The 16,907-nt window shown below is 38.3% G+C and overlaps 1 protein-coding gene across 6 annotated transcripts in view; it reads right to left on the bottom strand.

The window, feature by feature from the left end:
* The window catches only part of LOC126856575 (unconventional myosin-XV), a 73,688-nt gene that overhangs the window by 22,299 nt on the left and 34,482 nt on the right, over positions 1-16,907 (bottom strand). For 2 of the 6 annotated variants that reach the window (XM_050605199.1, XM_050605203.1), the window contains exons 3-10: positions 9,453-9,537; positions 3,618-3,728; positions 1,461-1,549; positions 1,324-1,387; positions 1,132-1,241; positions 608-892; positions 349-526; positions 9-287 (exon numbers count right to left, since the gene is read on the bottom strand). In XM_050605199.1, coding sequence (XP_050461156.1) covers positions 9-287; positions 349-526; positions 608-892; positions 1,132-1,241; positions 1,324-1,387; positions 1,461-1,549; positions 3,618-3,728; positions 9,453-9,473 — 1,137 coding nt within the window. In that variant the 5' untranslated portion in view covers positions 9,474-9,537. Of the gene's footprint in view, positions 1-8; positions 288-348; positions 527-607; positions 893-1,131; positions 1,242-1,323; positions 1,388-1,460; positions 1,550-3,617; positions 3,729-4,244; positions 4,668-9,452; positions 9,538-13,555; positions 13,879-16,907 lie in introns of those variants that run through there. The other 4 variants (XM_050605197.1, XM_050605202.1, XM_050605201.1 and 1 more) reach the window with 3 other exon arrangements.

Below are 16,907 nucleotides of genomic sequence, written 5' to 3'. Positions count from 1 at the left end.
AAACTTACTGTTGTCTTTGTAGTGAGTGCTCGGATGATGCCATCGGAATTTACTTGAAGGAGGTGAGCCGCCCAACGTATTTCAGCGTCAGAACCAACCTCCACTCCTTCCTGGCCATGCCTCATCTGTTTCCGGTGAAAGTAAACGTTCCCCAGATGCAATACGCTGGCTAGAATCTTGAAAATCGTATCCTGCTCCTCAGATGTGAAGCCTAGAACCTGCATCGCTGATAGAAGTGCCTTAAAATCTTGAACATCGCTCTTGCCGTCGATCTCGCAGTTTCCACCCTAAAGAAGCAAATGTTATCATTTTTCTAGATAAAAGATACGAGGATCTTCTTTTACCCACCTGATTTAAATAGAAATATTTGTCCGGTGTAAGCAGACCGTATTTATCCCTGAGTTGCTGATCGAGTCCAGCTAGAAGTTCATAGAACACGTGGTAGTTTCTCTCCTCCGAAGCCTGAGTTACTATCCTACTCTTTTCTAGGAGATATTGCGTTATCCTGCCGCCTATGATCGCGCCACTAAAAACAGAGTTTGATATTTGCATACTGACGCACCAACATGACAATGAAAAAATTTTTATCTTTCAACATCACACTCACTCTCTGAAATGAACCTCCAAGTACTTTCCAAATCGACTGCTATTGTCGTTTCGCGGCGTCTTGGCATTCCCGAAGCTCTCCAGGAGCGGCGTCGCCTCCAAGATCTGCTCGGTGACAAGATTGTTAGGCGCGCGATTGACAGCCGCGAGATATTGCATCACTAACTTTGTAGATTCCGTCTTTCCCGAGCCAGACTCGCCGGAAATGACGACCACTTGATTGGCACTCGAGTTATTGGCTGCAGTTACTTGACTGTACGCGGAGGAACCCACGGCGAATAAATGCCTACAAAAAATGCTTGAGTAAAGTGATCCGCTTTTGATAAAGATTCATCATAACAAGACGCAATTCAATTCTTATGATTATTTATATGAAAAGTAATATAAATATAAAATAAAACAGTAAGTTTTATCGATATATTTTTAATAAATTATTTGTGGTTATCGATAAAATAATCATGCATTTTTATTTAAATATGCTCCGAGATTGCGTCTTGTTATAAGTGAGAGGATTAATGTACTAACGGCGGAAGTGTTCCGAGTATCCGTCCTTCGTAAAGCTTCACCTGATCCAATCCATAAATGTCAAACATTTTGTACGGATTCACCGCCACGAGGATACTTCCCGTGTACGTCTGAAAAAATTAATCCCGTAAATGATTATCGGTGTCAGTTACTAATGAGATGGTAATAAATAAATCCAAGAATACAACGTACGTAAATTAATTCCTTGTCGTAACGGATCTTCAAATTCCATAGTAACGACGCCTCGTTCAAGTCCCTGAAATTCATTTAAGTTTAGCGATGTCACGGTTACACTGATTAATGCATAATAATATATTTTATTGACTCACGTCAGTTGAATCATATCTTCCACGCCATTTTGACCCAAGTCCTGCCTGGGCTTCACTCCGCTCAGATTGGTGAGAGTGAAGACTTGCGGCTTAAACATACAATTGTACGCGATTACTCGCCGCTTCTCCGCACGAGAATCCAGGCTGATAATATGCATTTGTGTAAATTTGATGATGAGTCTAGCGAGCCGACGATTACTCGATGACACTTTTCATACGCAATTTTGAACAGCGCGTAAAAACACGGGAAAACGCACGAAACTTTCCAGTTGAAATGAATTTTGCGTAGGTTCTTTTCTCGCATTTTCTCGTTGTGGCTTGTAAGGAGAATGTCTGACAAAAAAGGAGGATTCGTGCGAATTCACATAAGACGCGAGAGAGCCACTCACGTGAGACTTAACCGGATACCGGCCCGTCTACGTTTGTAATTCCATTGGCGCCAGTGCGTGATAGTTTAAGAACAAAATTTCGTCGAACTTAGTAAACTTGGAATCAGTATTTTATTTTAACCATGTAATTTTTCTGGAATCCTCTGATAATCGAAAATATATACAATGATAAATTACTTATAAAAATAATGATGAAACAACTTATCGCGCGTGTGTGTATATATATATACAATACATTTTAAGAATCTGAAAACTTTAAAGTATTTTAATTATAATAGATAATCATCAGTTGAAACAATAAAATGACATGTATTTTCCCAAACAGACAGATTTTCCTCGAATCAAAAATTCTTACTAAATGTTTTTTATTGTTGCAAAATATATTGGATTATTATTATTATTTATAAAATAATAATAATCCAATATATTACGAATTTAACATGTTTATTATCTTTTTCTGCTATTCAAGAAAATTATCTTAATAAAAAAATTTCTTTTTAAAAAAATTTGTAATGAAAAATTGTTCTTTCCTTACTATTTTTTAGAGATAAAATTATCTTGTTAAAACTTGCAAATTTATATAGCGATAGATATTTGAATCCCCTTTTGAAAAAATTTGCAAGCAATTTTCAATCATAAAGAGATTTTAATTCCAATTATTATTTAAATATACGATAAAGTTCAAAATAAAAAAAATTCGTAAAAATCTTGAAAATTTTAGTCAATATTATATAATTATAATATAACAAAAATGTAATATAAAAATTTATATTTAAGTTCATCTTTAAATATTATATATATATATATATATATATATATATATATATATATATATGTATATAAGAAAAGATTTTTTTAAACATTTAATACACTTTTAAGAATTTTCTTTTTCGAAGTAATTCGATGTGTTCCGAGCCATTTGCTAAATTATACGTTTTAAATTAGTTCAACCTTTTCTTTTTGTCGAAGACAGTTAACGTGCCTTACGCCAGTGTGTCTCTTATAATAGGACACCGGCGAAGAGTGCATCGCTGCAACTAGTGCACGACAAAGCAGAGGAACACAAAGCGGGCGGGCAGGCAAGGGAGTTAAATGGCCTGCTATTGTGAGTGTCGGTTGCATAATGACGCGGCGCTGCCTCGTATTAATGGAAATTGTACGTCAACAACGTGTAAATTTTGAATTCTCACTGCGACACCCACACGTATACACGATTACGGGGAGAGATCGATGACCGACGATGCGTCCACGATTTCAAGGCCCGGGAACGCGAACTTGAGATTGGCAGAATAAAAAAGTGAAAAAGATGGAAAGCGGGCGCGATGTGAGAGTCGTTCTCGTCTAATGAAACATTCAAATAAGGCTGTGCTAGAAAGTCAAGAACCGACGAACGAATTATTCGGATGCTTTGCTCCCTTCCCGCTTATTTTTAGATCTGGATCGCTCGATGATAAGACTTGAACGGTTTCTTCAACATTCTATTCTAGCTGATTACATATGATATTACAATATTAATTTAATTAATTTAATTAATGGTGTATCTAAATATATATTTAGAGAACCAAAGAAGTGCGTAATTTAATTTAAAATAAAAAAAATATTATGAATGAAGGGGCTTATTTATTCAGCGAAAAAGCCGAACGTCAAACTTTTCTTTCTCTTTATCTAAATCTATTGATTCAGCTTTCATTCAAATCTACCGTTCGTAATTATGCACGGTTAATCAATGAACGGTTATCAAGCGCTTTCTATTTTCAGACTATCTTACCTTGCCGGCGATCACCGCTTGAACTGAAAGCACGTTGGCGGCTCTGTGATATTCCAGGACCTCGCCAGGTAGCACATGGCCGACGCCAGGGTCGAACCATACTAATTCACCCTGCAAGTAATATTATTATATTTAAATAAAGATAAATAAATAGATTCTTAATATATTTTCGAATATTTTAATCAAATTTATACTTTTGCCAAGTTTAATTTTATTTTTCTTTAAAAAAAAAATATATTAAAAACTGTCAAATTTAATTTTACTTTAAAAGAATGTATTAAAAATTGTGATTTTAATACACTTATTAAGTTGATACTCAATTTTTCTAATATTCAATCTTTATTTTCCTATTACTTTTAAATTTCAATATATTATTTAATGTATTACACAGCTTTTTCGAAAATGCATAATTCTTAAAAAATTGACATTTCTTTCTAATTATTTAATATAATAATTTTTTTTTATTTTTATATAAGTCGAGTAAATATCGTGTTAGATATAAAATAAATCGAAAGGATAAAAATAGATATATAAGAAATAAATAGATTCATTCAAAAGATATTTTAGTCAACACTTGATATTTTGGCGCAACTTTTTTTAATCATTCCCTAAATGACAATATCAAACCGTTTTCAAGTTCCACGACGGGAAGCTACGGGTCATAGGAGACGCCTGCACCTTCCTCTTCCCGGTGCAAAAGCCGAATATCGACGACGACGTTTCCGGAGAGTTGGATCGAGCGCTATTAGCGTCGCTCAACGCTCTAACGTGTATCGGGATGCGGGTCGCCGTCTTTTTCACATAATTCGATCTCTTTACTCTGCTTCGTCAACAATCCGCTGTTCGATGATCGCTTCTGCTCGTCTCTCGCTGCAGACCCCGTCGACGTCTTCCGATTGAGCTTGACGTAGCTCGGCAACGTCGTCGGTTGTCTCATCGTTGTTTTTACGCTCTCCGTTTGTGTCAGCAGGAAGCTTTGAGACTTTGGTCTGCATCTCGCTTGTCTCTCGTTGATCCACGTGGAGTCCTTTCGAAGACACTTGTCGCGCGACAACCAAGAAGAGTCCGTTCTAGTATCCCTTCTCGTGGAATAGTCAGTGGAGTCGATCCGACCAGATGCCTTCTCGACATCGGTCTTTCCCGCTTTGAAATTATGCAGCCGTTCCATGTCTGCCTTGGAAACCAGTATGGCATCGTGCCTGATTTTAACCACGTCTTGATCTCGATCTTGATGTATCCTTCGCTCCAAGGAGTCCATCTGATTCGCGTTGCTGATTATCCTTCGTCTAGACATCGTTCTGTCGATCGATAACTCCGGCTGCTTCTCCTCGCGAGATTGAGAGGTCACTTGACGAGTGACCTTGCGCGCGACCTTGGCATAAATATCTTCACCACCGGCGTTACCCGAGTATCTGGATCGATCGAGTGAATCGGAAACGGGATCCCGCAGATGTCTGATGACTTTGGTCTTCTCCGCGTGTTCACCGCTCGTCCTCGTTTTGGAAAATCTCGTCAAGGTATTCGAAGAAGACGCGGGATCCCGTAACGTCGCCGCGCCGGTCGGCAATGACATTTTCCGTCGCCGAATCCTTCCGTAGATCGGCGCTTCCCTTCCGCCGGTCTCTCTTGTCCTCAAAGAGACGTACTCCTCTAATCGAGGCGTCCTCGAAGTGTGCAGAGTCTTGGGCAGAGTCGACGGTCGCGAGAGATCGCGATCCTCTTTAGTCGAGCGACTCGAACGATTCTGGAGATCATCCGTGAAGGATGTTCTCGCGACATTCCTCAACTGTGGACTCGTTTCTATGCTCGCGCGACGCCGTAGGATATCCTGTCTGGAGACTTTCTTCAGGAGTGAAGAGGCGCGCTCGGTGTCCGCTTCCTGTAGACGAGTTCGTCTACCGATCGACGGCAAGGTCGTCGGTCTCCTCGCCTGCTCCCTTTCCGCGGGACCGAGATGCCTTTCGGCTTCGTCCTTGACACTCCTACGCCGCAGAATCTCCTTCCTGGAGACGGTCAGGTTGCGCGGCAGCGTGTAGAAGAGCTCGCGTTCGCTCGCGTCCTGCGACGGCCGGGCGGAAGTGCGGTACTGCTGCCTGATGCTCCTCGCTTCCGCCGGCACGCCGCAGGAATCCGGAGCAGAATACGGCGAATCTGGGTCTGGGCCGCCGCCATTCCCATTATGCAACGCGCGTCCGCCGCTGCCAGATAACGGTTCCACGCTCGCGTAGAAAGCTTCCGAAGAGTGCCGCGAAAAATGACTCCGCGGGGTAGACGATCGACCCACGGACCAACGGCGTTGTTGTTGCTGTTGCTGCTGTTGCCGTTGCTTCGACGAGCCCACGTTGGCCATCGCTGGCGAGAGTATCGCCGGACGGCGCCGCGCGCTTCATGTGCCAGATGACAGTTCGCCACTTGCCTTCTCCCAGAAGAGAGGTCTCTCCCTTTGCGAGATGTATCGCCTCGATTGACGATAAATATTTAATAATTTCTAGCTTTTCATTGGCACTCGTTCGTACAATTTTATCGATTACAATAAAATATATTTTTTCTCTGAGCTTTCTCTGAGCCAGGATTCTGGTCTGTCTTGTCAAAACTTACATAATTAATTCTTCTTCACTTATCGTTATGCATATATTATCACACTTGCAATATAAATAACGTGGCACGCAATCGCGTGAGTGCGGATATTCGTAATTTCGATTTCTATCAATTATTAATTCTCAAAGATTCTCGCGCCTATCTAAATATCCCGACTATTTCCACGGGACAGGGATACACGAAATTCTTCCTCCCCTTATCTTCCTTCATTTTCTCAAATATCGCGTGCGGTATGATTGCAGCAATGTTGTGAATTCGAATTGCGAATTCTTTCAAGTTCGCTCAATCTAAATAATAGCCTTCTCTCGTACATGATGTACGTAGCGCACGTAGCGTTTCAAGTCAATGCCCGCTGCACAACTCTCTCGAACGTGCCCCGAGATATCGAGCACACGCGACACACACATCTTTCACTCGCGATATTCAAAAAATTCGATGACGCCGAGATATTGATAAGATATCGATCGTGTTCAGAAAAATATATTAAAATGCGAATTCACGAACCTCTCCCCTTCCCCTTCAACCAAATAAAATATTAAACTTTTATCATGATTCTCTGTCACAGTTTTATGTTGATTATTATAATTGTTATTTATTTCATTAGAGTCCCTAATATAGATAATACTGATTAGAATATATAAATAGATGGATTATATTTCTATATTTATTTTTATTGTCCTTTTCATTATGTATTATTTATTATATTGATTGGCGTTAGTTATTATTCATTAAATTTTTTATTAAAAAAGAAAATAATAAAAAAATATAGCGGAAAATGCAACAAGAACATCACCGTCACGGTCACCCGAACAAGTTTTCTAGTTAGATAGCTAGTTGTCTAGCCACGCGTCGAGAACCGCTTCGTCGTTCGACTGCGTGTAAAATCGCGTCGACGACCAGTAAAACTACGCGTCCGCGTAAAGTAAAGTTTTTTTTCCCGTTGGAAACCAAGCAACGGAGTAGTCGTCGAATATCTCGGAATGGACAGGGAATCTCGAGTTCCGTCGAAGCTTCAGTTTCTTCCACATTAGCCTCCTTTCCGACGATGTATCGCCGCTTTTCTCCGGTCGAGATTTATTTCCGATTTATTTATCCCGGCAAACTCCGAGAAACTCTTATCGATGAATCACGTCACGATCGCGATCGCGACCCCCAAGTACGTTGGAGAGTCGAGAGCCCGCGTCGCCGCGCATGTTAAATTCGGCTTAAAAGAAGTTAGGAGGCCACGAGCGCGAGGATGGCTTCTTTCTATCGGGCACATTGGGTCAATCGGCAAAAGTCTGTGCTACACACGCGGAATTCGTTAACGGTGCCCCTCGGCGAAATGTCAACCTCGGTCCCGTCATTCTCCGAAAACTGATCCTTCTCTCTCTCTCTCTCTCTCTCTTTCTTCTTCAGAAGAAGAGCCTATTCTCTCGCGTCTCAAGAGATAGATGATCGAACGGCGATGCGAACGCTAGGATGTTCGACGCGGCACTGGAAGTTGCAGGCCTTCCTCTCCGCAACAATTGCCTCGGGTACGCAGTGGCGTATGCGATTTTAATTAAGACGCGCTGCTAATTAGGCCGTGCCCCATCCATATTCCCGATCAAACAGGTCGCTTTAATCGCACCACCGCATCGCGTTTTGTCGATTCCAAACACCTCTCATTCCTCCAATGTACTTCCTATCTCGATAGCTCTACTCTCAACGAAAGTCTCCGATCGAACGTTTAGACTGCTTTCCTCAGGATCTAACACGTCGAAATCAACGTACGCTACCGACGCCAGTGGATCGAAGCGCTTTGGGGTGGAACCAAGCGTGCCTCTCTTCTTATATAAATTACGCGCTAAATAAACGCGCACACATGCACGCGCGTTGCATGTGGATTCTGCCTAACGGCCGTGGCGAGTTGCAGAAGAGCGATAGAAATTGTCGATTGCGAGCGCAACTTTAAGATGGGAGACGATTATTTTTGTTCCCCCCCCCCCCTTCTCCGGCAATATCCTTAATTGATTTACCGGCATTGAGCAGATATCTTTGTTTATTAATTATATAAAAGCCATTTCGAATTATTTTATTTTATAAAATAAAAAAGAAATGAGGAAAAGGAACGAATCACTTACATAATAACTGTTTCGCTTAAAAATGACTAGCGAATAAAATATCCGAGACGCGTAAAAAAAACCGTTCGTTAAATCCGTGGCGATTTCACATTTTCATTTTCGATATAATGTCAGTTATTTAATATTCATTTCAATTTCATTGATATCCTTACGCCTGTTCCTTCGGAATGCTTCCTTAATTATTCTACCGTTCATTATTCGCGACTGGATGCACGGGGAGCGAAGTAAAAGTGAAAAACCGCTACTAGCACTTGCAGTCTATATTCGAAAAGCGTTCGCACAAGAAAATTTTTGAGCGAGTTTTGATAAGTTATTAAAATATTATTAAATTGACTTTTCAATAAAATAAAAAATTAAGAGGTATTATTAGATAAATTATTAGATATATACAATTAAATTATTCCGTAATAAAATTTGCACTTGTACAATTAAATAAAAAATATTATTTTATATTTTCTTATAATTTGTGAAAATTTTCATGATTCATAATTACAAATTATTGAAGTCACACAGTATTTATACATCATATTGAAAAAGTTTTCTTTGCCAAATATATACTAATTCTTTAGCTTTATTACTGGAGAAATTTTAAAAACGTGCGCTCTTGGATATATAATTAATACACATATTTTTATTACAATATGTCACTTCTAAACAGATATTTTCACATATTCTCTTTAACTACTCTGTAAAAAAAAAACTTAATAACTTTGCTTTATTTCCTTTTTAAATCGCGCTTCGAAAAATTGATCATCTGATCGATCGCCGAAGGAAAGCGTCGAAAGGAACGTCGCGTCGGACGAGGCGTTTGAAAGTGGCTGCTGCGATGCAATTGCGTGCGCGCCGATCATTGACTCCGACCACGCAACGATCCCACCGCAGTCGCCACCACGTAAATATTGTGCAATGCCATGATAATTCAAAAATGATCATCTTGCGGAGTCTACGAGTGGAAATTGTCGCTTCGTAATAAACAATCTCGAGACAGGTTTGAAAAACATCCATTCAACAACCACTAGTTTGCGACACTCGTAAAGACATTGTAATCACGTAAAGAAAATTCAGGATGTGTTTAGATTTTTCAATCGATCGAGATTATAGAGATCGAGATTGATGATGAAGATCGACTCACCTTTTGCCACTCGGCGTACATCTTGCAACGGCGTTAAATCGACCTGCGTGCGAGAATACCGGTCATTTTGTACAACCGGTCCGCTCTGAAACAAAACAATCTATGAGTCATTTTATTTTGATTGAAAAAAATATTGATTTTTTTTCTTAGCTTTTAGTGCGGCTCGCACATAATTATTACTCGATCTATCAATCAATGTCTATCAAGGTTCAATGTTGTGCGCGTGCCAAGAAATGTTATTACGTCGATTGCGTGTAACGGAAGCATCGCTCCGCGTCCAATTTGTCCCGCAACTTCCGGTATAGTACCAAGAATATCGATGTTTAAGTCTGAGCTCTTTATTTATAAAGAGCTACACGTACATGTATATATTTCCTTCTTATATATTCTAGTTTATAACAAAAATATGAACAATTTCAAAATCTCGAAATCTTTCATTCTATTGTTGTTTTTTATTATTACAAAATTTAAATATGTTTATCATTAAAATTCAGGTAATTATTAATGTTACCAGTCTATCTTAGGTTTCGAAGGAGCATTAGGTCGACGCGAGCGGTTTTGATACCGATCGTAATTACACGTTCGGAAATGTGGGAAATGTCGCAATAAGTATTCAGCTCTAGGAGATTGAGATACACACAACCATGCGCATATCTATATTTCTGTGACGCGTATTAGATATCCATAGACATCATTTATTACTTTCCGTTGTATATATGCCGTCATTCTGTGTTATAAACTGCGCAAAAACGAACGTGTTTTTTCTTACACATAAGAAAAAATAGTCTTAATAATTGTAGGTTTAACAACCATAAGTAAAAAAAAAAAAATAATAAAATCTTATTATACATATTTCCTTTTTTGAGATTCCATTTCATTATTCATTACCTCTTAACGATTGATGTAACGCATGTTTCGCATTTTTTATTTGGCTAATTTATATATCTTTGTGTAATTATATATTATTATATACCTTTATATATAATCCTATATTATTATTATATCTTTATATAATTATTTGATCTATGTTATTACTACTTTTTTTCACTTTGATTTTTATTTTTTAATATTTATATTTAAAATTAAATTTATTTTAAGAATCAAAGTGTGGGATTATTATTTCCTACAAGCTTTGGAAACAGCAAATGTCAACTTGGCATTCTACTTTTAATAATCTAAGTTTTCAATAGAAAAAATAATCACACATAAAATTATTGCCACTACAATCAATTATAAATGACATATCATTTTCTTTGTTGAAAATTCAAGAAATTTATTAAGAGCCTCGTAAATCTACCATCCCAGCCGGCCCTGCATGTTGCAGCGTGTGAGTGAATATACATACGCTCACGTGCGCACTCGGCGCGGATAAATCTCGCGGGTAAAGCCTCCGGTAAAAGTAGCGACACAACCGGTGCGTCCTTCTCCGCGCGCTCACCGCGGAATGCATTTCGCAATTTTATGCTAATTCATTTAGTCACCCTCGAACCGCGACACACTCTCGCGAGCGAGAAGGACGCGTAGGATTAAACTCGATGGAGCTGGAAGTGGACGAGAAGACAATGGCAAGGCATGGCCGACATCGCCGACTGTACATTGTCCGCCACGATCTTCCATCATCGCCTCTCTTTCGGCGACTCGACACTCCACGGAAAAACGGTTGACCGGTTTTGCGCCACGATATTCGCTCCGTGCGTCATCCTCGCCTTTTGTCAGGATGAATGTATTTAGCGCTCAAGTCATCGAGTCTTGCACGAAGATTCTTTTAATAAACATTTGTAACGAGAATTATAAGCTTATAAGATAAACTTAGGTTTTGCGATGGAAAGTGTCTGTAGAAGACACTTTAAATGACGTTTTATTCCGCGACCATTTTTAAGCTTTAATAAAAGACTGTACGAGAACAATAAGCACATCTTTTCTCTTTCTCTTCCGATGATATCGTAGCGAGATGAGAAAATAGGAATTCTCCGCGATGCAAGTTATCCAGGTCAGACAGAGAAAGCAGCAGCAGCAGCTCGCGACTGCGGTGATACAAGAATCTTATGTAATTCATAATCGCGTCCCTCTTTCTCTCTTTTTCTCGCATGGGCTATCAAAACGAGAAGTCAAGAGAGATTAATAGTGCGTCATGCTGTCGCTCGTATGACCGGCTTGTTTCAAAGTCACCATAAGTTCGATTCAAACTACCGTTCGGGGATTGTCTGTTGCGCGAAATTCAAGCGCGAGCAGCCTCGCCGATAAGAAAGCAGTTTTTAGGAAGCACTTTCTCTTTTCAAGTTTTCATTATTCTTTCGGTATCATTCACACGATCGGACTTTCGTCTACGACGAATGGCGTCACTCGTTTCCGCCTTTTTCGTCGCGTTCTTGCGTGCAAAAAAATACTAAAAATGTGGAACTTACATTGGAATTTCTAATAATTCAAAATTAAACGCATAAAATTTCTTATTATTGTCTCAGTACTATTATCGTATGTCAAACGGAACAAACTGTTAAAAATTTTAATCGATACTTTAATAAACGATAGATCCTACACTCCCCTAAATTTAGAAATGATTATGTTAAAATTTTCTTTTAGCCTCTTCTTAATTTTATTAATTTCGCACGTTTGCGTGATGTTTCTGGGTCGTCGTCTGGCAAATATAAATTATACGAGACTCTCTTCAATTCAAAGAAACAGATGATTATTTAAATCAACATGTGCACAAATACATTACAAAATACTCTTCAAAGTGTATATTTTCACGACTGCTAAGCATTTATTAGCACAGTACTACTGCGCGTGGGAATTACTATCTAAAGCAAAAGTATTACAAAGTCGCTCGTACAAGTCTTTCCACGTAACTTGCTTGAGCTCCACGGTACGTTTATCTCCATTTCCACCATATAAACTAGAAGAGATCGAGATAATTAGGCAAGCGTTCAGACACTTTTCAAAATTCCGCAAATTGAATGGGTGCTATTAACGGGTTACGTTATCTGCACAGTCGCAGATGGTTGCAGTGTCCTTGAATACTTTCGCCTAATCGCGCACAATCGATCGGAGTGTCGCGCACGCCATTTTAAAGTCAGGAACGCGCATGAACTTTGTTCCGACATTTGCAAAGGGTAGACAATTCTTCGCGATATTTCTTCGGATCCTTAATTAAATACTCGAGTCCCCCTTCGCTAATACATTATACGCAGCTACGTGTAAGATATTCACAAAATCGATTTACGTTTATTTTCATCTTGTGTTTTTTCGTTACTTCTCCTATCTTTCGACGCAAAGTTTGTATTTTACGATCGAAAACGAATATATACAGCGAGATACAAGCTGCAAAGTTAACCTAAGAGGTGAATTTCTTGATTTTCAACTGGTTTGGTGAGGTTCCGAGATGTAATAAATGCCTAGTTGAGTGTTAATTTAACCTTCATCCGTTTCTCGGAGAACAGGTATACAGATCGCGAACTAAAATTTTTTTACATATTCATCTACGTATGCATTTTGAATTAAATGCATCCAAATTCTATATTTTTTAAAATCAAAATTATTAACATATGATTTCAGACTCATCATATCCAAACGACAATTTTTTTGATAGCAATTAAATATGTTCCTGTTCCCCTTTAAATTACACAAAGACGAAGATTAAGAACTGATTCATATTATTTTAATTAATGAATTCATCGCCGTTTCAGTTTAAAATTAATGCATATCAGTTGGAAAAACAATTCTTTTTAATCTCACACATAAATCTTCTATATTTTAATAATAATCGTAAATGTGTGTAATCGTTTGCATATATATATATATACACACATATTTATAAATTATAAAAATAAATACTAAAATTTTCCCCCAAATATATGTGTAATAATCTTTTAATATACACATTATTTCTTACTTATATTAGTTTATTATTAAGATGATTAATAAATATTACGAGTTCTTTTTGCCATAATAATATATTGCAATATACGAGGAATGCGTCCAAGACAATATCGTCTCAACGGGCATCGATGTCTCCGTAAAATCTCCGATTATGCGGGAGACATGGATCGCAACGACGCCCGCAAGATGACTTTCTCAGAACTTTTCCTGTCATGATCGAAACTCACCTCGTGGCGTGGTAAACGTCAATCGCCGATTTTCCGTGAAGGAGAAAGAGAGACAGGTAAAATCCTAGCGCGAGTCACCGAAGGAGAGACGAATCTTCAGTCGAGCGACGTGAGAACCACGCGGATCCTCGAGATCTTCGGACAGAAAATAAGAGAACGCGACGATCCACGAGATGATGGATCCACACTTTGGAGCACACTATTTCTTCAAATTGCTCCGAAATTAAAACTGTACGCGAACCGTGACAGGAATTGCTCGTCTCGTCGCAATTTCCGCGATTATATTAAATTACTCGAGCGTCGCGGACGATCGAACAACAACTGCTTCCACGACGCGATTCCAGATCGTGGTATGCGGTCGCTCGACCTCGCCTAAGAGAAAACTAACTCCTACTGCCACCATGAGGAGCCACCATACACCGTGGTCTGTACCGTTACGCACGCGGTCTACAGGTGTACAGGTGGTCTCGAGCTCCGGAGATCTGAGGGACCAGTGTTACTTTAAAGCGAAACCAGCGAGGGACGATTTGAAACGACCTGTAAATCGCCGGCGCAACAGCGGCGTATCTAGTATCTTGGAATCCTGCGCAGCGCATATTTTTTTTCATCTGAGATTAATCGAGAATTATAAATAAATAGTAACGAGAGAGAGAGAGAGAAGGGCGGGAATGCACGTTTATCTTAAAAATTTTATAGCTTTCTTATACTTTTATGCGCAAATATTTCTCGCACAAATCTCTTCTACGTTGCATGCAAATACGAATAATATGGGAACTCGTGTAATAAATACATGTTAATTTATTCGCGGACAAACACAAGAGGGGAAAGGAGCGGGACAGACAAGCGGACTGGAGAGAGATCTCGCGACCCGGTGAGGATTCTTTAAAGAAAAAGAAAAAAAAAATACGCTTCGTTTGGGTCACGACGTCACGTTACCTTGCGTGCGCCACGTTGCAGGTGCATGCAGGTGTGCGTTTCTTTTCCCTCCCCTTCCTTTCATTTTTCCAAATACGACACGCAGACATCAGGATTCGCGCTCTAGCCGGCCGCCGGAATCCCTCAAAGAGGTCATCTAATCAGCGGCCGTTGTCCCCGAAGCCTGATATGGGGGGACCTCTTTCTAAAAACCTACAGCGTCACTTTCGTGGCAAACCGGGTCTCGATCACGCGTCAACGAAATTGACGAAATTCCTGACGATCGAAGCAAACCGGAAAACAGGGATTCGATGGAATGATGGAGCTCGAGAAGATGTCGGAAATTCTAAACAATTATACTACGCCGATTATCAATTAAATTATTCTTAAAACTAGATCTACTAGATTCTTTTATAAAATATGGCAAAAAATTTGAAAGGTATTACTATTGCCTTCAAAGGAAATCTTATCAGCCATTTTTAATCATTTAAATTTCTATAAATGTACACAATTATAATTATAAATAAAATAATGTAATATCAATTCTATTTTCTAATGATTAAATCGCTATTAATATATTATATTATTAATATAAAGAATACTTTGAGATATTTTTACATTATTTTTAAAAATAAATATTATACATCTATATTAATTAAAAAATAAATAAAAATAAATTATTGAAAGTTATGCTACGTCTTTCATTAACTGATTGGTTTGCATCTTTTTATATTTTTACAATTTTCGCATATTATTTTATTTATTTTAAATCATTTTTTATTTTTCGATGCATGCGAGACACTTATCCTCGATTTACTTAACTTATTTGGCAAATGTAATGAGCGAATAATATCGCCGTTATTTTTATAGATAGACAATCCTCATCATGAGGCGATTAAATTAGAATCAAGTCCACTTCGCTTCGTGGACGTGATAAGAATGAGAGAAATGTGTAATGGGTCATGCGTTTTACTAATTTTACCACGTCACAAAATATGACATTATTTATATATTGATCTACTGTGTCACGCTTTAATTACCGTTAAAACTTCCCAACCAAAAGTGTAAAGAGTTTTTCTAATCATGATGCCGGATTAAAAAATGAGAGCACTTGCGAATCGACGCGGATGATGATTGCACGAAACAATTTGAAAACAATTTGTGAGTTTTTTAAGTTTCTTCGATAGAAGATGTTTATATAACTGTTGTTAAGACAAAATTATACCTAGTCTAATTAAATTAATTTATTCCATTAATTCTTTGATTTTTTCTAGGAAGCAAAAGTTAAAGCTCGATTAGCGGTCGCCAATTAGCCGGAATCTAATTAGCAACCGCTGACCAATCCCTCGTGGACTTCTATGTTCGACACTCAGTAATGCGACCGCATGCACCGTAATGTCGATGGTATGCGAGTAATGCGTTATAGGTATCCATTCACCGTTCCTTCGATTTCACGAGCGCAAGGATACGCGGTAGCCTTCGGCGATCCGAAGAAATTCTTTAATCGACCGTAATCAGCGATGCGTTTCATCTTTGGCAAAAAAAAAAAAAGAAAAAAAACAAAAAAAAAACTGCATCCGCTTTCTTTGCTTATTTATATGCAACGGTTTAAGATACCGGCTATCTCGAACAACATCAAACCAGAGAAATGTATGATTGATACGAATGCAATTGTCAATATTTACAAAACTATAACCTTTTTTAATTTTCATAGATTTGATTGAGCAATAAATAAATCAACGTATCCGTCACGAATGACTGCGTTCCAATATAAAGACTGGTGACAAATCATTCATTTATGTATACATTCATTCATATGTACATGACGTACTCTGCCACACCTTAGGACAAAACAAGATTTATATGTGCATGCACGTCTCTAATAATAAATAAGATAATTAGAGATTTTAGTGAATCTCACTTAATTTGCTAGCAATTAAAAATATTAATTGCACCGAATAACATTAAAGTAACACATGTATAGATAATTAATATTACGAAGAGTGTTATCGCTTGTAGATAACGAGGATAACTATAGAATAGAAGACTATAGATAAGAAATTTTCAGTGAAGTAGAACAAAACTCATGCTTATAGTGAACATGAATAACATACAATCTTCTTATCAGTAGAAGATGCATAAATTGGAGCTCACGCTACGTATTATCGACTGAATTTGAAATATTGATTATAGTTGAGATATGATATAACGTTCGAAGGTAAGTTCTGCTAATATCATCGAGAGCCAACAAACAGTCTACAGAGTGCACTCATGTGCAATAAAACGCTTTTTGAATTGAATTATTATTGAAAATTCCATTAATCCAATATTTCGTATATTATTATTAAATAAACGCGTTTTAAAATTGATTTCATTGTTTTTAATCTCTTACTGTATAGTGTATTATTATATATTTTCTATTATATTTTAATTCTCT

This window comes from Cataglyphis hispanica, chromosome 19 (genome assembly GCF_021464435.1).
Source record: "Cataglyphis hispanica isolate Lineage 1 chromosome 19, ULB_Chis1_1.0, whole genome shotgun sequence".
NCBI classification, from domain to species: domain Eukaryota; kingdom Metazoa; phylum Arthropoda; class Insecta; order Hymenoptera; family Formicidae; genus Cataglyphis; species Cataglyphis hispanica.
Note: the sequence above shows the minus strand (reverse complement) of the source record. Positions and strands in the feature narration are given on the sequence as shown.